The sequence below is a fragment of the Oncorhynchus gorbuscha genome, linkage group LG24 (genome assembly GCF_021184085.1).
Source record: "Oncorhynchus gorbuscha isolate QuinsamMale2020 ecotype Even-year linkage group LG24, OgorEven_v1.0, whole genome shotgun sequence".
NCBI lineage: Eukaryota > Metazoa > Chordata > Actinopteri > Salmoniformes > Salmonidae > Oncorhynchus > Oncorhynchus gorbuscha.
In genome coordinates, this window is record NC_060196.1 from 57,821,471 (window position 1) to 57,845,971 (window position 24,501).

Consider the following 24,501-nt stretch of genomic DNA (forward strand, 5'->3'; position numbering starts at 1 on the left):
GAGGGGAAGGAATGAGGACAGGGCAGGTTTTGGGTTAGGAGGGGAAGGGATGAGGACAGGGCAGGGGGTGGGTTAGGAGGGGAAGGGATGAGGACAGGGCAGGTTTTGGGTTAGGAGGGGAAGGGATGAGGACAGGGCAGGTTTTGGGTTAGGAGGGGAAGGAATGAGGACAGGGCAGGTTTTGGGTTAGGAGGGGAAGGGATGAGGACAGGGCAGGGGATGGGGTAGGAGGGGAAGGGACAGGGGAGGGAGTGGGTTAGGAAGGGGAGGGACAGGGATAAGCGGGAGTGGGTTAGGAGGGGAAGGGACAGGGGAGGGAGTGGGTTAGGAGGGGAAGGGACAGGGGAGGGAGTGGGTTAGGAGGGGAAGGAATGAGGACAGGGCAGGGAGTGGGTTAGGAGGGGAAGGGACAGGGGAGGGAGTGGGTTAGGAAGGGGAGGGACAGGGATAGGCGGGAGTGGGGTGGGAGGGGAAGGGACAGGGGAGGGAGTGGGTTAGGAAGGGGAGGGACAGGGATAGGCGGGAGTGGGGTAGGAGGGGAAGCGACAGGGGGAAGGAGGGAGGTTGGGGAGTAGGTAAATGGTAGAATGTAAGGGCGGAGTTTTTTTTAAATCAATTTCTCTCTGGGAGTACTCTCTGAACTCTGACATTAGTGAGGGGTGGGTTCCATCACTGAGCTTCAGCCTGACTCAGACTCTCGGTTTCTGGGCAGTGAGAGTTAGGGTCCAGCGTGGCCGGACCAGGCTGGCCCAACCTCCAGGGAAGCGGTGACAGCAGCAGCAGCATATTTGGGACTGGAGAGTTTTTATGGGGCTCTGCTCCTCCATGACTGGGGTTAGAGTGGATGGCTACAGTTAGGTTGGATAAAGGCCTTCTCTGGCAGGTAAAATGCTAGCTAGTGCAAACCGTTTGTTTGGCAGTGCAACGTCTTGGATCATAACACCGTTAGGTCGGAGAACCACCATAGAAACTGGCTTGGTGCAGGTTGGCTAGACCACAGTGTTCCCTCCTCCTCACTGCCATCCCACAGCCTGTCAGTCAGTCAATGAGCCTGTCTTAAAGAGATGAGCTTATCAAATACATTGAAGTCTATTGGCAATTGGGAGGCTCATATTTGGGATTTGTTGGTAATGTGTTCATGAAGATAGAAAAAGACATCTGAAATGTTTTACATACAATATCAAGTCAGGTAAGACTGCTTGGTAAATCACCAGACTAGTGTATTATACTGCAATTGTCAGGTAAGACTGCTTGGTAAATCACCAGACTAGTGTATTATACTGCAATTGTCAGGTAAGACTGCTTGGTAAATCACCAGACTAGTGTATTATACTGCAATTGTCAGGTAAGACTGCTTGGTAAATCACCAGACTAGTGTATTATACTGCAATTGTCAGGTAAGACTGCTTGGTAAATCACCAGACTAGTGTATTATACTGCAATTGTATATGTATTTTTTGGGGTGATATGTTAGAAACATGATCATCTCCATTCATAGAAATTGTGCCATAGGCCTATCATTTAAAAATGCCTATACTCAATAGAGATTGAAAGTTAAGATTATTATTATTATTTTAGATGTGTTTTTAAATGTTCTGAGGGAACTGCTTAGTATTCTTCAGGTACATAGGCAGGACATGAGAAGAGTCTGGAGCAGGCAGGATACCCAGGTAGCTGGAAGCAGCTTCAAGTCTGGGAGTAAAATTGTTTTTTCAGCCCCATGGCAGTAGAGGGGCGGGGGAGGGGAGCGGTGATGCTCGGTTACCCAAGGCCTGAACACCTCTCTGGGTCTCCGGATCCTCCTCAGGAGAAGGGGGTGGAGGTAGAAGAGGAGGTGGTGGAATATATGGAGGAGGAGGAGGAGGAGGAAGAGGGAGTGGATATGAATGTGGGGCAGGGCACGACTTTGAAAGGAGAGGAGGAGGAGGAAGACGAGGAGGAGGAGAGGATTGATAGACGACACAAGGGGGAGAGAGAGAGAGAGAGAGAGAGAGAGAGAGAGAGAGAGAGAGAGAGAGAGAGAGAGAGAGAGAGAGAGAGAGAGAGAGAGAGAGAGAGAGAGAGAGAGAGAGAGAACATAAAACATGAAACAACCAGTGAGGGAGAGATACAGGTCAGGGTGGAGGAGAGACAATGAAATGAAGAGGAGGAGGAGGAAGACGAGGAGGAGGAGGAAGACGAGGAGGAGGAGAGGATTGATAGACGACACAAGGGGGGGAGAGAGAGAGAGAGAGAGAACATAAAACATGAAACAACCAGTGAGGGAGAGATACAGGTCAGGGTGGAGGAGAGACAATGAAATGAAGAGGGGGAGGAGGAAGACGAGGAGGAGGAGGAGAGGATTGATAGATGACACAAGGGGGGGAGAGAGAGAGAGAGAGAGAGAGAGAGAACATAAAACATGAAACAACCAGTGAGGGAGAGATACAGGTCAGGGTGGAGGAGAGACAATGAAATGAAGAGGGGGAGGAGGAAGACGAGGAGGAGGAGGAAGACGAGGAGGAGGAAGACGAGGAGGAGGAGGAGGTCAGTTCTTTGTTGTTGTTTGCGTGTTTCGTTTTTTGTTCTTCAGTCTCTCATCACTACATCAGACATCATCATCATCATCATCATCATCACCATCATCACTGAGTCATGCAGCTTCACTACTATCGGGTCAAACCCAGCCATGCGATTTGATTGGCAGATCAAAGCAGGAAGACAAAAGCTGGCAGCAGCCAATCATGGAGCGGAGGCAGTGGGAGGATTTGGGAAAGGTTAGGGGGTGTGGTTTGGAAGGGGCATCTATAAAAGTAGGTTGTGACGGAGCCAGGGGTGGGAGAGCGCAGTCCTGCTAGTGTTCTCTTACTGCAGCCCAGCCCAGCTCAGCCCAGCTCAGCCCAGCCCCCAGCCCAGCCCAGCTCAGCCCAGCTCAGCCCAGCTCAGCCCCTGTACAGCCAGTAAGGACTGAATTAGAGTACCTTTACCTCTGATACGCCACCAACTACTCTGTATGCAGGTGATAGGGAGGCCGTCCTCACCTGCACACACACACACACACACACACACACACACACACACACACACACACACACACACACACACACACACACACACACACACACACACACACACACACACACACACACACACACAATCTTCACACATATGAATATGCACAGAGAGACTCCAAGAGCATATACAGTAGACACAGAGAAACTCCAAGAGCATATACACTAGACACAGAGAAACTCCAAGAGCATATACACTAGACACAGAGAGACTCCAAGAGCATATACACTAGACACAGAGAAACTCCAAGAGCATATACACTAGACACAGAGAAACTCCAAGAGCATATACACTAGACACAGAGAAACTATACACTAGACACAGAGAGACTCCAAGAGCATATACACTAGACACAGAGAAACTGAGCATATACACTAGAAGCTCTATACACTAGACACAGAGAAACTGTTGAACACCTGATGAAGCTCTCTGAAGCATTCCGTCTGCCGACTATGAACCTGCGAACAGTATATCCGTAGGGGATTTAAAATCATCTATTCCTCTCTACCAAGTATGAGGAAATACATTTTAAAAAGATACTTCTCTTTCAAATGAACACAGCTTCCCTGTGATGCAGCTTTTACAGGTATTCTGCCAGTCTAGAAACTGGACATTGACTAACATGATTGAATCCTCTAGATTAGTGACTAGACATTGATTTGTGTCAAAAACAATAGCTGAACGACATGAGAAAAGACAACAGTACCCCCTACTGGGACTAAAGACGAATGTGCAATCCAAAATTACAACTAGAAAAACAACAAGAGCAAGAAAACTTGCTCAAAGAAAGTCAAAACACATCTTCAATTGAAGATGAAATCACATAAACAAAACATTCATCTCGGTAAACTGGTGCTAATAAATGTAATAAGGGAGTCAAAAATACCATCTTTCACTTCAAACATCACATTGTTGTCAGGAATCCTGGTGGTGCTATGAGTGGGCCTGTCTGTGTCTCTGAGTAACATGTCCTGTTATGGCTGTCTGTGTCTCTGAGTAACATGTCCTGTTATGGCTGTCTGTGTCTCTGAGTAACATGTCCTGTTATGGCTGTCTGTGTCTCTGAGTAACATGTCCTGTTATGGCTGTCTGTGTCTCTGAGTAACATGTCCTGTTATGGCTGTCTCTGTCCTGGTGATGATATGAGTGGGCCTGTCTGTGTCTCTGAGTAACATGTCCTGTTATGGCTGTCTCTGTCCTGGTGATGATATGAGTGGGCCTGTCTGTGTCTCTGAGTAACATGTCCTGTTATGGCTGTCTGTCCTGGTGATGATATGAGTGGGCCTGTCTGTGTCTCTGAGTAACATGTCCTGTTATGGCTGTCTGTCCTGGTGATGATATGAGTGGGCCTGTCTGTGTCTCTGAGTAACATGTCCTGTTATGGCTGTCTCTGTCCTGGTGATGATATGAGTGGGCCTGTCTGTGTCTCTGAGTAACATGTCCTGTTATGGCTGTCTCTGTCCTGGTGGTGATATGAGTGGGCCTGTCTGTGTCTCTGAGTAACATGTCCTGTTATGGCTGTCTCTGTCCTGGTGATGATATGAGTGGGCCTGTCTGTGTCTCTGAGTAACATGTCCTGTTATGGCTGTCTCCGACTATGTACCAAGACTGGTTGTTCTGTTGACACCATAGAAATAGAATCTCTATTAAAGGGGCTTAGCACCCGTAACCCTGGCAATTTTACTGGTCAACTCATGGATACACACATACACACACACACACACCAGTTCACCCATTATGACATCACTGACTTGAATGGGGAGGACCGTTCTATTCATTTCTGTTCTGTTGGTGTTGACTCACCCCGTCAGTGCCTGACTGCAGCTGTCCGTTGATGCTGGCCGTGCGGAAGGGTGAGTGGGTGGACAGGCGTTTGTCCCACTCGCTCTGCCGCGGCTCCGGAACAGACTCCATGAAGCTTCTCTTCAGCTCACTGATACTGGTGTGGTGACGCATGATCTCTGTATGGGTCTTATCCAGGTCCTGTGAAGAGGGAAAGGGGTGGAAAGAGAGAGAGGGGAGGGGTGGAGAGAGGGAGGGTAGAGAGAGATGGGGAGACAGGTGGAGAGAGATAGAAAGGGGGGGGTAGAGAGAGAGAGAGAGGTGTAGAGAGAAAGAGGGCGGAGTGGGAGAGGTTGAGGTGGAGGGAGAGGGGGATGGGGTAGAAAGAGAGAGGTGGAGAGGGGGTAATGGGGGAGAGAAAGATGGAGGAGAAGAGGACCAGAGGCAAATAGAAAGTGAGATATAGTCCTGTTAGTGTCTCTGGCTATGAATTAGGATTAATGTGGATAAAGGCCTGTCTGTGTCTCTGAAAGAATATGGAGAGAGAAAGAAACAGAGCAGAGGGGAAGGGCATGATAGATAAAGTAGAGACAGAGGGGAAGGGCATGATAGATAAAGTAGAGACGGGGGCAGAGGGGAAGGGCATGATAGATAAAGTAGAGACGGGGGGCAGAGGGGAAGGGCATGATAGATAAAGTAGAGACAGGGGGGAAGGGCATGATAGATAAAGTAGAGACAGAGGGGAAGGGCATGATAGATAAAGTAGAGACAGAGGGGAAGGGCATGATAGATAAAGTAGAGACAGAGGGGAAGAGCATGATAGATAAAGTAGAGACAGAGGGGAAGGGCATGATAGATAAAGTAGAGACAGAGGGGAAGAGCATGATAGATAAAGTAGAGACAGAGGGGAAGGGCATGATAGATAAAGTAGAGACAGAGGGGAAGGGCATGATAGATAAAGTAGAGACGGGGGGCAGAGGGGAAGGGCATGATAGATAAAGTAGAGACAGAGGGGAAGGGCATTATAGATAAAGTAGAGGCAGAGGGGAAGGGCATGATAGATAAAGTAGAGGCAGAGGGGAAGGGCATGATAGATAAAGTAGAGGCAGAGGGGAAGAGCATGATAGATAAAGTAGAGGCAGGGGCAGAGGGGAAGGGCATGATAGATAAAGTAGAGGCAGAGGGGAAGGGCATAATAGATAAAGTAGAGGCAGAGGGGAAGGGCATGATAGATAAAGTAGAGACAGAGGGGAAGGGCATGATAGATAAAGTAGAGGCAGAGGGGAAGGGCATGATAGATAAAGTAGAGACAGAGGGGAAGGGCATGATAGATAAAGTAGAGACAGAGGGGAAGGGCATGATAGATAAAGTAGAAGCAGAGGGGAAGGGCATGATAGATAAAGTAGAGGCAGAGGGGAAGGGCATGATAGATAAAGTAGAGGCAGAGGGGAAGGGCATGATAGATAAAGTAGAGGCAGAGGGGAAGGGCATGATAGATAAAGTAGAGGCAGAGGGGAAGGGCATGATAGATAAAGTAGAGACAGGGGGAAGGGCATGATAGATAAAGTAGAGGCAGAGGGGAAGGGCATGATAGATAAAGTAGAGACAGGGGGAAGGGCATGATAGATAAAGTAGAGGCAGAGGGGAAGGGCATGATAGATAAAGTAGAGACAGGGGGAAGGGCATGATAGATAAAGTAGAGACAGAGGGGAAGGGCATGATAGATAAAGTAGAGGCAGAGGGGAAGGGCATGATAGATAAAGTAGAGACAGAGGGGAAGGGCATGATAGATAAAGTAGAGACAGGGGGAAGGGCATGATAGATAAAGTAGAGACAGAGGGGAAGGGCATGATAGATAAAGTAGAGGCAGAGGGGAAGGGCATGATAGATAAAGTAGAGACAGAGGGGAAGGGCATGATAGATAAAGTAGAGACAGAGGGGAAGGGCATGATAGATAAAGTAGAGACGGGGGGCAGAGGGGAAGGGCATGATAGATAAAGTAGAGACAGAGGGGAAGAGCATTATAGATAAAGTAGAGACAGAGGGGAAGGGCATGATAGATAAAGTAGAGACAGAGGGGAAGGGCATGATAGATAAAGTAGAGACAGGGGGAAGGGCATGATAGATAAAGTAGAGACAGAGGGGAAGAGCATGATAGATAAAGTAGAGACAGAGGGGAAGGGCATGATAGATAAAGTAGAGACGGGGGGCAGAGGGGAAGGGCATGATAGATAAGTAGAGGCAGAGGGGAAGGGCATGATAGATAAGTAGAGGCAGAGGGGAAGGGCATGATAGATAAAGTAGAGACAGGGGATAGTTTAAGGAGAAGGCAGAAAGAGACAGCAAGGAAGGGCAAAGCCCCCAGATTGGAAGGGAGAAAGTATGTCATTATTTGGGGGAAATGACAAATGTACAAGTTATGCAGAATGCAACGTGATTGATGATTTGCTTATCATATCAAACTAAATGTAGTTGGAAGTTGGAACAGGCCTGCCCCTCTCAAAGAGGACAAACAACATGACAACAACAGGCTCTAACAGGTCTTAGTCCCCCCAGACCACATGATGTCCTATAGAAAAACAACAGGTCTTAGTCCACCCAGACCACATGATGTCCTATAGACAGACAACATGACAACAACAGGCTATAACAGGTCTTAGTCCATCCAGACCACATGATATCCTATAGACAGACAGGTCTTAGTCCATCCAGACCACATGATGTCCTATAGACAGACAACATGACAACAACAGGCTATAACAGGTCTTAGTCCATCCAGACCACATGATGTCCTATAGACAAACAACAGGTCTTAGTCCATCCAGACCACATGATGTCCTAGAGACAAACAACAGGTCTTAGTCCATCCAGACCACATGATGTCCTATAGACAAACAACAGGTCTTAGTCCACCCAGACCACATGATGTCCTATAGACAAACAACAGGTCTTAGTCCACCCAGACCACATGATGTCCTATAGACAAACAACAGGTCTTAGTCCACCCAGACCACATGATGTCCTATAGACAAACAACAGGTCTTAGTCCACCCAGACCACATGATGTCCTATAGACAAACAACAGGTCTTAGTCCACCCAGACCACATGATGTCCTATAGACAAACAACAGGTCTTAGTCCACCCAGACCACATGATGTCCTAGAGACAAACAACAGGACTTAGTCCACCCAGACCACATGATGTCCTATAGACAAACAACAGGTCTTAGTCCACCCAGACCACATGATGTCCTAGAGACAAACAACAGGTCTTAGTCCACCCAGACCACATGATGTCCTATAGACAAACAACAGGTCTTAGTCCATCCAGACCACATGATGTCCTAGAGACAAACAACAGGTCTTAGTCCATCCAGACCACATGATGTCCTAGAGACAAACAACAGGTCTTAGTCCACCCAGACCACATGATGTCCTATAGACAAACAACAGGTCTTAGTCCACCCAGACCACATGATGTCCTATAGACAAACAACAGGTCTTAGTCCATCCAGACCACATGATGTCCTAGAGACAAACAACAGGTCTTAGTCCACCCAGACCACATGATGTCCTATAGACAAACAACAGGTCTTAGTCCATCCAGACCACATGATGTCCTAGAGACAAACAACAGGTCTTAGTCCACCCAGACCACATGATGTCCTATAGACAAACAACAGGCCTTAGTCCATCCAGACCACATGATGTCCTATAGACAAATAACAGGCCTTAGTCCACCCAGACCACATTATGTCCTATAGACAAACAACAGGTCTTAGTCCACCCAGACCACATAATGTCCTATAGACAAACAACAGGTCTTAGTCCATCCAGACCACATGATGTCCTATAGACAAACAACAGGTCTTAGTCCACCCAGACCACATGATGTCCTAGAGACAGACAGGTCTTAGTCCACCCAGACCACATGATGTCCTATAGACAAACAACAGGTCTTAGTCCATCCAGACCACATGATGTCCTATAGACAAACAACAGGTCTTAGTCCATCCAGACCACATGATGTCCTATAGACAAACAACAGGTCTTAGTCCATCCAGACCACATGATGTCCTATAGACAAACAACAGGTCTTAGTCCACCCAGACCACATGATGTCCTATAGACAAACAACAGGTCTTAGTCCCATCCAGACCACATGATGTCCTATAGACAAACAACAGGTCTTAGTCCATCCAGACCACATGATGTCCTATAGACAAACAACAGGTCTTAGTCCATCCAGACCACATGATGTCCTATAGACAAACAACAGGTCTTAGTCCATCCAGACCACATGATGTCCTAGAGACAAACAACAGGTCTTAGTCCACCCAGACCACATGATGTCCTATAGACAAACAACAGGTCTTAGTCCATCCAGACCACATGATGTCCTATAGACAAACAACAGGTCTTAGTCCATCCAGACCACATGATGTCCTAGAGACAAACAACAGGTCTTAGTCCACCCAGACCACATGATGTCCTAGAGACAAACAACAGGTCTTAGTCCATCCAGACCACATGATGTCCTAGAGACAAACAACAGGTCTTAGTCCATCCAGACCACATGATGTCCTAGAGACAAACAACAGGTCTTAGTCCACCCAGACCACATGATGTCCTATAGACAAACAACAGGTCTTAGTCCATCCAGACCACATGATGTCCTATAGACAAACAACAGGTCTTAGTCCACCCAGACCACATGATGTCCTATAGACAAACAACAGGTCTTAGTCCACCCAGACCATATGATGTCCTATAGACAAACAACAGGTCTTAGTCCACCCAGACCACATGATGTCCTATAGACAAACAACAGGTCTTAGTCCACCCAGACCACATGATGTCCTATAGACAAACAACAGGTCTTAGTCCACCCAGACCACATGATGTCCTATAGACAAATAACAGGTCTTAGTCCACCCAGACCACATGATGTCCTATAGACAAATAACAGGTCTTAGTCCACCCAGACCACATGATGTCCTATAGACAAATAACAGGTCTTAGTCCACCCAGACCACATGATGTCCTATAGACAAACAACAGGTCTTAGTCCATCCAGACCACATGATGTCCTATAGACAAACAACAGGTCTTAGTCCATCCAGACCACATGATGTCCTATAGACAAACAACAGGTCTTAGTCCATCCAGACCACATGATGTCCTATAGACAAACAACAGGTCTTAGTCCACCCAGACCACATGATGTCCTATAGACAAACAACAGGTCTTAGTCCACCCAGACCACATGATGTCCTATAGACAAACAACAGGTCTTAGTCCATCCAGACCACATGATGTCCTATAGACAAACAACAGGTCTTAGTCCATCCAGACCACATGATGTCCTATAGACAAACAACAGGTCTTAGTCCATCCAGACCACATGATGTCCTATAGACAAACAACAGGTCTTAGTCCATCCAGACCACATGATGTCCTATAGACAAACAACAGGTCTTAGTCCATCCAGACCACATGATGTCCTATAGACAAACAACAGGTCTTAGTCCATCCAGACCACATGATGTCCTATAGACAAACAACATCACAACAACAGGCTATAACAGGTCTTAGTCCATCCAGACCACATGATGTCCTATAGACAAACAGACTGTTCTGTGTTCTCTCCACTCTGTTCCCTCCTATGCAGATTGTACTTCAGATGATCCATCTCTGTCCAGTATCCGTGCCTTTCCATATTCATGGTGCAGGAGGAGTCATTGTGATTTTGAAGCAATCGTCCATTACCAATCTACCACATGTTGGGGATCGTGATTGCAGAGATAATATACAACCCGCTAGACTAGAGTCTCCTGGCTAATGACTATTCAGAAACCACGTCTGTTCTGAACAGAAATGTCGTCCCAAATGGCACCCTGTTCCTTATGTAGAACACTACTTTAGACCAGGGTACATAGGGATCCCCGTAAGGCTCGGGTCAAAAGAAGTGCACTATATAGGGAATAGCATGCCATTTGGGACACAATAAGACATTAGAGGGGAGCTCTGACAGTTAAACTATGGGGAGAACATTGAAGTGTGTTGCTTCCCAACAGAGCGTCTGTGTGGATCTCTGCTACCTAATGAAATGGTCACATGGTACCTGAAGCCTAAATCTTTGATCTGTCTAACTAAACCCCTGCTCTTCATAACTGGCAGCTGTTGGTCTTGGCAGCTAGCACTACAGAGATACTACTGTTACCCGGGTTTCCACAATCCCAAAACAGAGTGGGATTATAGTCTGGGCTGCAATGGAATCCCTTAGTCAGGGAATATAATACCATAAGTGTATAGTACATCTATAGTACATCTATAGTACACGTATAGTACATCTATAGTACATCTATAGTACACCTACAGTAAATCTATAGTACATCTATAGTACATCTATAGTACACGTATAGTACATCTATAGTACATCTACAGTACACCTACAGTAAATCTATAGTACATCTACAGTACATCTATAGTACATCTACAGTACATCTATAGTACATCTACAGTACATCTATAGTACATCTACAGTACATCTATAGCACATCTACAGTACATCTACAGTACATCTATAGTACATCTACAGTACATCTACAGTACATCTATAGCACATATACAGTACATCTATAGTACATCTACAGTACATCTACAGTACATCTATAGTACATCTACAGTACATATATAGTACATCACAGTACATATACAGTACATCTACAGTACATATATAGTACATCACAGTACATATTCAGTACATCTACAGTACATCTATAGTACATCTACAGTACATATACAGTACATCTATAGTACATCTACAGTACATCTACAGTACATCTACAGTACATATATAGTACATCACAGTACATATACAGTACATCTACAGTACATCTACAGTACATCTACAGTACATCTACAGTACATCTACAGTACATCTATAGCACATATACAGTACATCTATAGTACATCTACAGTACATCTACAGTACATCTATAGTACATCTACAGTACATATATAGTACATCACAGTACATATACAGTACATCTACAGTACATCTATAGTACATCTACAGTACATCTACAGTACATCTACAGTACATCTATAGAACATCTACAGTACATCTACAGTACATCTACAGTGTGTGTATAGTACAGTATAGAGCCATCTGTGCCAAATGGAGAGAGAGCTGGATTTACCATTTAACCGTAGCTGACCATGTGACCATTTCACTGGTGGTAGTATGGTATGCTAGGTGACCATTTCACTGGTGGTAGTATGGTATTCTAGGTGACCATTTCACTGGTGGTAGTATGGTATGCTAGGTGACCATGTGACCATTTCACTGGTGGTAGTATGGTATGCTAGGTGACCATTTCACTGGTGGTAGTATGGTATGCTAGGTGACCATTTCACTGGTGGTAGTATGGTATGCTAGGTGACCATGTGACCATTTCACTGGTGGTAGTATGGTATGCTAGGTGACCATTTCACTAGTGGTAGTATGGTATGCTAGGTGACCATGTGACCATTTCACTGGTGGTAGTATGGTATGCTAGGTGACCATTTCACTGGTGGTAGTATGGTATGCTAGGTGACCATTTCACTAGTGGTAGTATGGTATGCTAGGTGACCATGTGACCATTTCACTGGTGGTAGTATGGTATGCTAGGTGACCATTTCACTGGTGGTAGTATGGTATGCTAGGTGACCATGTGACCATTTCACTGGTGGTAGTATGGTATGCTAGGTGACCATGTGACCATTTCACTGGTGGTAGTATGGTATGCTAGGTGACCATGTGACCATTTCACTGGTGGTAGTATGGTATGCCAGCTGACCATGTGATCATGGTAGTATGGTATGCTAATGTAAGGAAGGGATGAGTGTGAGTCCTCCTATGCACACAACCTGGGAGTTCACACAATCACAGAAGATGCACACACACGCACACACACACACACACACACACACACACACACACACACACACACACACACACACACACACACACACACACACACACACACACACACACACACACACACACACACACACACACACACACACACACACACACACACACACACACACACACACACACACACACACACACACACACTCACAGGCTCTCCCAGCAATATGCCTGAGGATACTTAGTCCTGAGCCAGCCGACAATTATTATTACTATGAATCACTGATGCAGAATTTGAACCAGCACGTCAAAGACACGACTTTGTCCCAAATGGCACCCTATTCTATATATAGTGCATTACTTTTGACCAGAGCCCCACGGGTCAAAAGTCGTGTGCTGTGTTAAGGAATAGGTTGCCATTATGGGACACAGCCAAGATCAAAAGTCAACAGAGGTGAGGGTCAGAGAGAGTCACATGGCTATGGTTAGATACAGGAACAGCACCATGAGTGAGGAACAGCATCCCTACATAGTGTGCTTCTCTTGACCAGGGCCCTCAGGTCTCTGGTTAAAAGCCGTGAACTATGTAAGGAATAGGGTGCCCATTGGGACGCTCCCTGAGAGAGGTACAGTACACTCTTAGAAAAAAGGGTTCCAAAAGGGTTCTTCAACTGTCCCCATAGGAGAACCCTGTACTTCACTGTACTTGACATTGAACATTTTTTGGTTCAAGGAAGAAACCTCCACAGAGGGTTCTACATGGAACCGAAAAGGGTTCTACCTGGAACCAAAAGGGTTCTGCATGGAACCAAAAGGGTTCTGCATGGAACCAAAGGGGTTCTGCATGGAACCAAAAGGGTTCTACCTGGAACCAAAAGGGTTCTACCTGGAACCAAAAGGGTTCTGCATGGAACCAAAACGAGTTATTCAAAAGGCTTTTCCTATGGGGACAGCCGAAAGAATCCGTTTTACATTCTAGGTAACACCTTTCTTTTCTAAGAGTACAGTGAAGGTTATGTTAGTTCCAGGTGTCACAGTGAGAAAGACAACAGAGGTTGGCATCATTAACCTGTTAATCACATCACTGAGATGAAAATATATGACTGGGAAAGTTTATCAAAGCTTTGTTCATGTTCCTGGAAATTGGCCTCTGTCACCAACGCAGGCTGGAGAAGTGGTACAAGAATGGCCTTAATTCAAGCAACATCATTCCTATTGGAAACACTTTCCTCTAGGAAGATACTTTTGGTCGTTACAACAATCCTACAGTTGACGACCATTGTCGACGACAATACCATTTGGAAAAAGCATCCAAAAGTCATTATCGACGACAATACCATTTGGAAAAAGCATCCAAAGGTCAAACTGGTGCACCTCTTCCAAACCCGATGCCTATAGCTTTTAAATAATAATAATACTGGGCTACGACAGCAATAGAGAAAACACTCCCAATCATATACCAAAACAAATGTGGACAAGAAACCTAATGAAAAATGTTGGGATGAAACACAGCATCAATGTAAAGTGAGTACTTGCATTAGAAGGAAACAGGAAAAGAGTGCATGTCAAGCCATTAGGGTTCAGCTGAAAACAGGATGGGTGTAGAAATGAAAGAGAGAATAGAAGAGAGGAGAGGAGTCAAGACAAAAAGAAAAACAGACAATGGGGCAAGTGAAAACACTACTCCCATGCAGAGAGAGAGAGAGAGAGAGAGAGAGAGAGAAATAGAGAGAAATAGAGAGAGAGAGAGAGAAGAGAGAGAAATAGAGAGAAATAGAGAGAGAGAGAGAGAGAGAGAGAGAGAGAGAGAGAGAGAGAGAGAGAGAGAGAAAGAGAGAGAGAGAAATAGAGAGAAATAGAGAGAAATAGAGAGAGAGAGAGAGAGAGAGAGAGAGAGAGAGAAAGAGAGAGAAATAGAGAGAAATAGAGAGAAATAGAGAGAAATAGAGAGAAATAGAGAGAGAGAAATAGAGAGAGAGAGAGAGAGAGAGAGAGAGAGAGAGAGAGAGAGAGAGAGAGAGAGAGAGAGAAATAGAGAGAAATAGAGAGAAATAGAGAGAGAGAGAGAGAGAGAGAGAGAGAGAGAGAGAGAGAGAGAGAGAGAGAGAGAGAGAGAGAGAGAGAGAGAGAGAGAGAGAGAGAGAGAAATAGAGAGAAATAGAGAGAGAGAGAGAGAGAGAGAGAGAGAGAAGAGAGAGAAATAGAGAGAGAGAGAGAGAAATAGAGAGAGAGAGAGAGAGAGAGAGAGAGAGAGAGAGAGAGAGAGAGAGAGAGAGAGAGAGAGAGAGAAATAGAGAGAAATAGAGAGAAATAGAGAGAAATAGAGAGAGAGAGAGAGCATGCTGCAAACAAACAGTCAAAGAACAAATAGAACGTATTCTAGAGTGTGATGTACAAACCTCCAACATTATATTGCTATGCCTGATATAAATAGTTTGACCCTCAAGTTTCTTAGCTCTTTTCTGTGAAAAACGAAGAAAACAAAAAAAGAGAACAAAGTCGGTCTCAGGAAGATGTGGAATCGAAATCCTTAATTTATTATATATATTTTTTTATTTGATTCTGTACTTTTACTGTTTGACTTGCAAGCGATTACATCCGGTATGTGTGCATATATCCCTGATGGTGGGGGAAGGGACCAGATGATACTATGGGAAGTGTGGTGAAGCGGAGTGCAGGGTGGGTGCAGAGGTTCAGTGGAGACTGTGAACACCATAAGTTACCAAAAATCTGGTGGGTTTCTTGATTTAAGGGTTAACTGTGAGTGGAACCAAATGTTAACACATAAATCCACCATTTACATACATACCCGGGGCTGTTTAACAGTAAGCAATGCATTATCATTGTGCATTATCCGTGTTTTTTCTACATTACCTAAAGCACCATTCACTGACTTTTGTTGTTGTTGTGATTCTTCCTGAGGCGACAGACAAGTGCAGTTGAGGGCCTTCCTCATTATACTGTCTAGAGCACAAGTGTAACGGATGTGAAACGGTGCGCGCTAACTAGCGTTGCAATCGGTGACGTCACTTCCTCTGAGACCTTGAAGTAGTTGTTCTGTTACATTGGTGCCGTGACCAGGATCACTGGTTGCTGCGGAAAAAGGAGGAGGTCAAAAGGGTGTAACGGATGTGAAACGGCTAGCTTAGTTAGCGGTGGTGCGCGCTAAATAGCGTTTCAATCGGTGACGTCACTTCCTCTGAGACCTTGAAGTAGTTGTTCCCCTTGCTCTGCAAGGGACGCGGCTTTTGTGGAGCGATGGGTAACGATGCTTCGTGGGGTGACTCTTGTTGATGTGTGCAGAGGGTCCCTGGTTCGCACCCGGGTATGGGCGAGGGAACGGTCTAAAGTTATACTGTTACACAGGCATAGTCAATCCAGGTTCTTTCACGTACAGGCACCTCATTCATTTCATTTATCTCTCTAGTTCTACTTGGTGAAGAATTATGTCCACAAGAGGAGTGCTTTATGTATTTCCTCTGCGGGAGGTAACGGCAAAAGGTTGATACTGTTGGATAAGTAGCCTCCGTTTGATGGTTTCAAAACAAATGGTGGAGAATAGAGAAGAAAATAAGTCTTTGGTCATTGTGAACACATGAAATCGTTAAGAAGGGAACTCCACAGCCAAACAGTGTTCTCTTGTATAGCTGTCCTGTTACAGTAGATATACAAGGCTGGAGGACAGAGACACAAACAGCCAAAAAGTTTTTTGTTTTGTTTTTTTGTATTAGAAATGATTTCAAACGAAATGGTGAAAAATCAACTGAAAGGCGACGAGTGATGCGATGATGAGGATGTGAATCACTGAGGATGTGAATCACTGAGTCCGCGTCCCAAATGGCACCCTATTCACTACATAGTGCACTACTTTTGACCAGGGCCGAAAGGGCTCTCTGATCAAAACAAGTGTACTACATAAGAAGCCATTTAGTACAGAGGCTAACTGTAGACAGACATCTAACCTTCTTCACGCGCACCGTCTCCGTGCCGGTTCTGTCTCGGGGCGAATGCTGCCGATACCCCAGAGGAGGGAAGAGAGAGACACATACAGTAACATTACAGACCCATGACTCAAAAACCCATCTTCATATCAATATTTTAGTCTGATACGTTTTGTAAAACATGCATCTCGTGTAATAACATAAAGCCCCATGTATCAATGTTGAATTATTATAGTCAGACACTATAATACACTGTAATACAATATTATAGTAAGACACTATATATACAGACACGTATATTATAGTCAGACACTATAATACACTGTAATACAATATTATAGTAAGACACTATATATACAGACACGTATATTATAGTCAGACACTATATATACAGACACGTATATTATAGTCAGACACTATATATACAGACACGTATATTATAGTCAGACACTATAATACACTGTAATACAATATTATAGTAAGACACTATATATACAGACACGTATATTATAGTCAGACACTATATATACAGACACGTATATTATAGTCAGACACTATATATACAGACACGTATATTATAGTCAGACACTATATATACAGACACGTATATTATAGTCAGACACTATAATACACTGTAATACAATATTATAGTCAGACACTATATATACAGACACGTATATTATAGTCAGACACTATAATACACTGTAATACAATATTATAGTAAGACACTATATATACAGACACGTATATTATAGTCAGACACTATAATACACTGTAATACAATATTATAGTAAGACACTATATATACAGACACGTATATTATAGTCAGACACTATAATACACTGTAATACAATATTATAGTAAGACACTATATATACAGACACGTATATTATAGTCAGACACTATATATACAGACACGTATATTATAGTCAGACACTATATATACAGACACGTATATTATAGTCAGACACTATATATACAGACACGTATATTATAGTCAGACACTATATATACAGACACGTATATTATAGTCAGACACTATATATACAGACACGTATATTATAGTCAGACACTATATATACAGACACGTATATTATAGTCAGACACTATATATACAGACATGTATATTATAGTCAGACACTATATATACAGACACGTATATTATAGTCAGACACTATATATACAGACATGTATATTATAGTCAGACACCCCACAGCCGCTGTGAGTCTGGCAAGCGAGACTTCACATATACTAATACGTGTCTAACATCTATGGTTGTAACCCTCCCCCACGTATATTTTACTCAGACAGACAGTAATACATGCGTCTCATGCTGCGCTAGCTAGGCGTCGATAAGGCCACAAACCTGGCTCTTTCTCTCTCTCTCTGTCCCGTTGGTGGTGGTGGTGGTGACTGCAGGGGCATGATGCCTACTCCTCCTGGCTCCCTCCCTCTGCAGTGGTGGCATATCACACAGACAGCTCAGAGCTCACGCACTACAGTGGTCTGCCAACAGGGCGGCGCTGCTACACTCTAACTGGAGCACGGGCTATAGGTATTTAATTTTAATGTAATTTTACCTTTATTTAACCAGGCAAGTCAGTTAAGAACATATTCTTATTTTCAATGACGGCGGGGGAACAGTGGGTTAACTGCCTATTCAGGGGCAGAACAACAGATTTGTACCTTGTCAGCTCGGGGGTTTAAACTCGTAACCTTCCGGTTACTAGTCCAACGCTCTAACCACTAAAGCTACTGTATAAACCTCTGTTATTAAATAGAGATACTGTATAAACCTCTGTTATTAAATAGTGATACTGTATAAACCTCTGTTATTAAATAGAGATACTGTATAAACCTCTGTTATTAAATAGTGATACTGTATAAACCTCTGTTATTAAATAGAGATACTGTATAAACCTCTGTTATTAAATAGAGATACTGTATGAAACCTCTGTTATTAAATAGTGATACTGTATAAACCTCTGTTATTAAATAGTGATACTGTATAAACCTCTGTTATTAAATAGTGATACTGTATAAACCTCTGTTATTAAATAGTGATACTGTATAAACCTCTGTTATTAAATAGTGATACTGTATAAACCTCTGTTATTAAATAGAGATACTGTATAAACCTCTGTTATTAAATAGTGATACTGTATAAACCTCTGTTATTAAATAGTGATACTGTATAAACCTCTGTTATTAAATAGTGATACTGTATAAACCTCTGTTATTAAATAGTGATACTGTATAAACCTCTGTTATTAAATAGTGATACTGTATAAACCTCTGTTATTAAATAGTGATACTGTATAAACCTCTGTTATTAAATAGTGATACTGTATAAACCTCTGTTATTAAATAGTGATACTGTATAAACCTCTGTTATTAAATAGAGATACTGTATAAACCTCTGTTATTAAATAGTGATACTGTATAAACCTCTGTTATTAAATAGTGATACTGTATAAACCTCTGTTATTAAATAGAGATACTGTATGAAACCTCTGTTATTAAATAGTGATACTGTATAAACCTCTGTTATTAAATAGTGATACTGTATAAACCTCTGTTATTAAATAGTGATACTGTATAAACCTCTGTTATTAAATAGTGATACTGTATAAACCTCTGTTATTAAATAGTGATACTGTATAAACCTCTGTTATTAAATAGTGATACTGTATAAACCTCTGTTATTAAATAGTGATACTGTATAAACCTCTGTTATTAAATAGAGATACTGTATAAACCTCTGTTATTAAATAGTGATACTGTATAAACCTGTTATTAAATAGTGATACTGTATAAACCTCTGTTATTAAATAGAGATACTGTATAAACCTGTTATTAAATAGTGATACTGTATAAACCTCTGTTATTAAATAGTGATACTGTATAAACCTCTGTTATTAAATAGTGATACTGTATAAACCTCTGTTATTAAATAGAGATACTGTATGAAACCTCTGTTATTAAATAGTGATACTGTATAAACCTCTGTTATTAAATAGTGATACTGTATAAACCTGTTATTAAATAGAGATACTGTATAAACCTGTTATTAAATAGAGATACTGTATAAACCTCTGTTATTAAATAGTGATACTGTATAAACCTGTTATTAAATAGAGATACTGTATAAACCTGTTATTAAATAGAGATACTGTATGAAACCTACACATGTACATGTTAACTGTTATCTGGCATTTCAATTTGTTGTTAGCCAATTTGTTACGCTCATCTAGTGTCGTCCTCGTCTAATCAACCCTGGTTCAATCAGTCTCCAATTAAATACTGTTCAATGTGTTCTGTAGTACCGCTGATAGAAATGGTGTATCATGCAGTGAGGCAATATCCTCTTACATCTCAAGAGAGTTGCAGTGTGTCCTGGCCTGATTCTGTGAGCGTAATGTGTGAGTGAAATACCTTGAACTCTGGGGTGGACTGTGGTCTGGAGCTCTGTGTCTTGGAGACCTCTGTCACCTTGCTCTCCACCTTGGCCTCTTCCTTGGTCTTCCTCTCTGCTGAGCGTGACTGGCGGCCCGGGGCGGTGGAGGCTTCTCGCCGCTCACCGCGGGGCAGGGCAGAGGTCACAGGGGGAGGGGCGGCGTCCCCTGGAGAGACGGGGGACATAATGGGAGCACTGACTGGACGGGTGCTCTTGTCTGGAGTGGACACCATGGCTGTAGGGGGACGGGAGGAGAGGAGGGAGGAGGAGAAGAGGGGGAGGAGAGAAGAGGAGGGAAAAGAAGGGAAGAGAAGACGAGAGGAGAAGGGAGAAATGGTTCAAATAAATCACAGCAAAGAGAAAGAGGAACCATGCATACTCACACTCGGCATACTCACACTCGGCATACTCACACTCGGCATACTCACACTCGGCATACTCACACTCAGCATAATGGCATCCTCAACATACTCACGCTCAGCATAATGACATCCTCAACACAATGACATCCTCAACACAATGACATCCTCAACACAATGACATCCTCAACACAATGACATCCTCAACACAATGACATCCTCAACACAATGACATCCTCAACACAATGACATCCTCAACATAATGACATCCACAACACAATGACATCCTCAACACAATGACATCCTCAACACAATGACATCCTCAACACAATGACATCCACAACACAATGACATCCTCAACACAATGACATCCTCAACATAATGACATCCTCAACACAATGACATCCTCAACATAATGACATCCTCAACACAACATAATGACATCCTCAACACAACATAATGACATCCTCAACATAATGACATCCTCAACATAATGACATACTCAACACAACATAATGACATCCTCAACACAACATAATGACATCCTCAACACAACACAATGACATCCTCAACATAATGACATACTCAACACAATGACATCCTCAACATAATGACATCCTCAACATAATGACATACTCAACATAATGACATCCTCAACACAACATAATGACATCCTCAACATAATGACATCCTCAACATAATGACATCCTCAACATAATGACATCCTCAACATAATGACATCCTCAACATAATGACATCCTCAACACAACATAATGACATAAACACATCATCTCAACATAATGACATCCTCAACATAATGACATCCTCAACATAATGACATCCTCAACATAATGACATCCTCAACATAATGACATCCTCAACATAATCAACATAATGACATCCTCAACATAATGACATCCTCAACATAATGACATCCTCAACATAATGACATCCTCAACATAATGACATCCTCAACAAACATAATGACATCCTCAACATAATGACATCCTCAACATAATGACATCCTCAACATAATGACATCCTCAACATAATGACATCCTCACAACATAATGACATCCTCAACACAACATAATGACATCCTCAACATAATGACATCCTCAACATAATGACATCCTCTACATAATGACATCCTCAACATAATGACATCCTCAACATAATGACATCCTCAACATAATGACATCCTCAACATAATGACATCCTCAACAAATGACATCAACATAATGACATCCTCAACATAATGACATACAACATAATGACATCCTCAACATAATGACAACATAATGACATCCTCAACAACATAATGACATCCTCAACACAACATAATGACATCCTCAACATAATGACATCCTCAACACAACATAATGACATCCTCAACATAATGACATAATCAACACAACATAATGACATACTCAACTCAACACAATGACATACACAACATAATGACATCCTCAACATAACATCAACACAACACAAATGACATCTCAACATAATGACATCCTCAACACAACATAATGACATCCTCAACATAATGACATCCTTAATGACATCCACAACACAGTTCCTCAACACAACATAATGACATCCTCAACATAATGACATCCTCAACATAATGACATCCACAACACAATGACATCCTCAACCTGTAATGACATCCGAACGTGACAAATGACATCCTCAACATAATGACATCCACAACATAATGACATCCACAACATAATGACATCCACAACACAACATAATGACATCCTCAACACAACATAATGACATCCTCAACATAATGACATCCTCAACATAATGACATCCACAACATAATGACATCCTCAACATAATGACATCCTCAACACAACATAATGACATACTCAACATAATGACATCCTCAACATAATGACATCCACAACATAATGACATCCAATAATCATCCTCAACACAACATAATGACATCCTCAACTTGACATCTGAACATAATGACATCATAATGACCCACAACATAATGACATCCTCAACACAACATAATGACATCTCAACAGATCCACAACATAATGAAATCTTCTTTGACATAAAATAATGACATGCTAACATAATGACATCACAACATAATGACATACAGAAATGACATCAACATAATGACATCCTCAACATAATGACATCCTCATCCAGAACATAATGACATCCACAACATAATGACATCCTCAACACACATCCTCAACAGAAGAACACACAACATAGACAGAACACAACAACATCCTCCAATGACACACAACATAATGACATCCTCAACATAATGACATCCACAACATAATGACATCCTCAACATAATGACATCCTCAGACACAACATATTTCAGAGGAATGACATCCTCAGACAATAATGACATCTGTAATGACATTATTATAAGACAAACATAATGACAAAATGACATATGCATAATGACATCTCAATAATGACATTCCCAACTAATGACATCCAAACATAATGACATCCTCAACATAATGATTCTAATGACATTATGAAATGACATCCTCAACACAACATTCTTCTTCTGCTGTTAATGACATCCTCAACATAATGACATCCTCAACACAATACATTCCTCAACACAACATAATGACATCCTCAACATTGACATCCTCAACACAATACTCAACATAATGACATCCTCAACACATACAACACAATGACATCCTCAACACAACATAATGACATCCTCAACAGGAAGTCATAATGATTTTGATCCTTAATGACTCCTCAACACAGGCTCAACACAACTAATGACATCCTCAACTAATAATGTCAACATTGTCCTCAGGAACCAAAGCAAAGCCACATATCCCAGCAGGCATGTCGCACCTTGTTAAGTCAGTTCGTTGTCTCTTGAAAAACAAGGTCAGTTCCTGGGTGGGCGAGTGACAAATGGAACAGGCCCTTGGGAGTCGGAGGTGAACGATCCAAACAACTCAAACCAGTCAAACATCACTGGGCACTGAAGAGAACCAAATCACAGACAGAATCCTACTTGGCCTGAGACGTGTGTCATGTGACCACACAAAGTGTGATACGTCTACAGAGGAAGAAATCTTCTTTGTAAAAGCTGCTGCTAAGCCAAGTGAGAACACGAGGCCAGAACACAGGATCCAGAACACAAAGGCCAGAACACATAATAGAACACCAGACAGAACATGTCGAGACCAGAACACACACAACGTCAAACACAACTTGAGACAGAACACAACGAGGCCAGAACACAGTATTTCAGAGGAAGACGCAGACAATATGAAGCTGTGGTTATTATAAGAAAGTTGCTCTTCCCTCAATAAGAAGTTCTACCTGGGGACGTGGTGGTATGAAATGCAGGACGGATTCTTCTGCTGGTCCAGCAAGTCTCAAATTTACCAGTGGGTGTCTTGGGACTGAGTGGTGGAGGTTTTTATTTAGGGATCGGCTGGTCCAGCAGCACAAACCAAGCACAAACCATAGTGGTGGAACATTGTTGGAACAGGGATGTCGTGGTCAGGCAGCACAAAAACCATTCCTGGTGAGTGGTGGAGGTTGGAAAAGGGATGTGCGTTTCTCAGGATCCAGCAGCACAAACCATCGGTGAGTGGTGGAGGTTGGACACAGGGATTTCGTGGTCCAGCAGCAATGGGTCAAACCATCCCATAGCTACCTGGTGGAGGTTGGAATGCAGGGGATCGTGGTCCAGCAGCACAAACCATCGGTGAGTGGTGGAGGTTGGAACAGGGATCGTGGTCCAGCAGCATAAACCATCGGTGAGTGGTGGAGGTTGGAACAGGGATCGTGGTCCAGCAGCACAAACCATCGGTGAGTGGTGGAGGTTGGAACAGGGATCGTGGTCCAGCAGCACAAACCATCGGTGAGTGGTGGAGGTTGGAACAGGGATCGTGGTCCAGCAGCACAAACCATCGGTGAGTGGTGGAGGTTGGAACAGGGATCGAGGTCCAGCAGCACAAA

General features: G+C 43.0%; 1 protein-coding gene across 9 annotated transcripts in view; it reads right to left on the reverse strand.

Moving 5' to 3' along the window:
- LOC124012712 (protein 4.1-like) overlaps window positions 1–24,501 on the reverse strand; it is a 163,539-nt gene that overhangs the window by 36,228 nt on the left and 102,810 nt on the right. For 6 of the 9 annotated variants that reach the window (XM_046326610.1, XM_046326611.1, XM_046326612.1 and 3 more), the window contains 5 exons: window positions 20,131–20,387; window positions 18,062–18,148; window positions 16,717–16,764; window positions 15,154–15,216; window positions 4,855–5,034 (listed from right to left, as the gene is read on the reverse strand). In XM_046326610.1, coding sequence (XP_046182566.1) covers window positions 4,855–5,034; window positions 15,154–15,216; window positions 16,717–16,764; window positions 18,062–18,148; window positions 20,131–20,387 — 635 coding nt within the window. Of the gene's footprint in view, window positions 1–2,966; window positions 3,021–4,854; window positions 5,035–15,153; window positions 15,217–16,716; window positions 16,765–18,061; window positions 18,149–20,130; window positions 20,388–24,501 lie in introns of all 9 variants that reach the window. The other 3 variants (XM_046326613.1, XM_046326615.1, XM_046326617.1) reach the window with 3 other exon arrangements.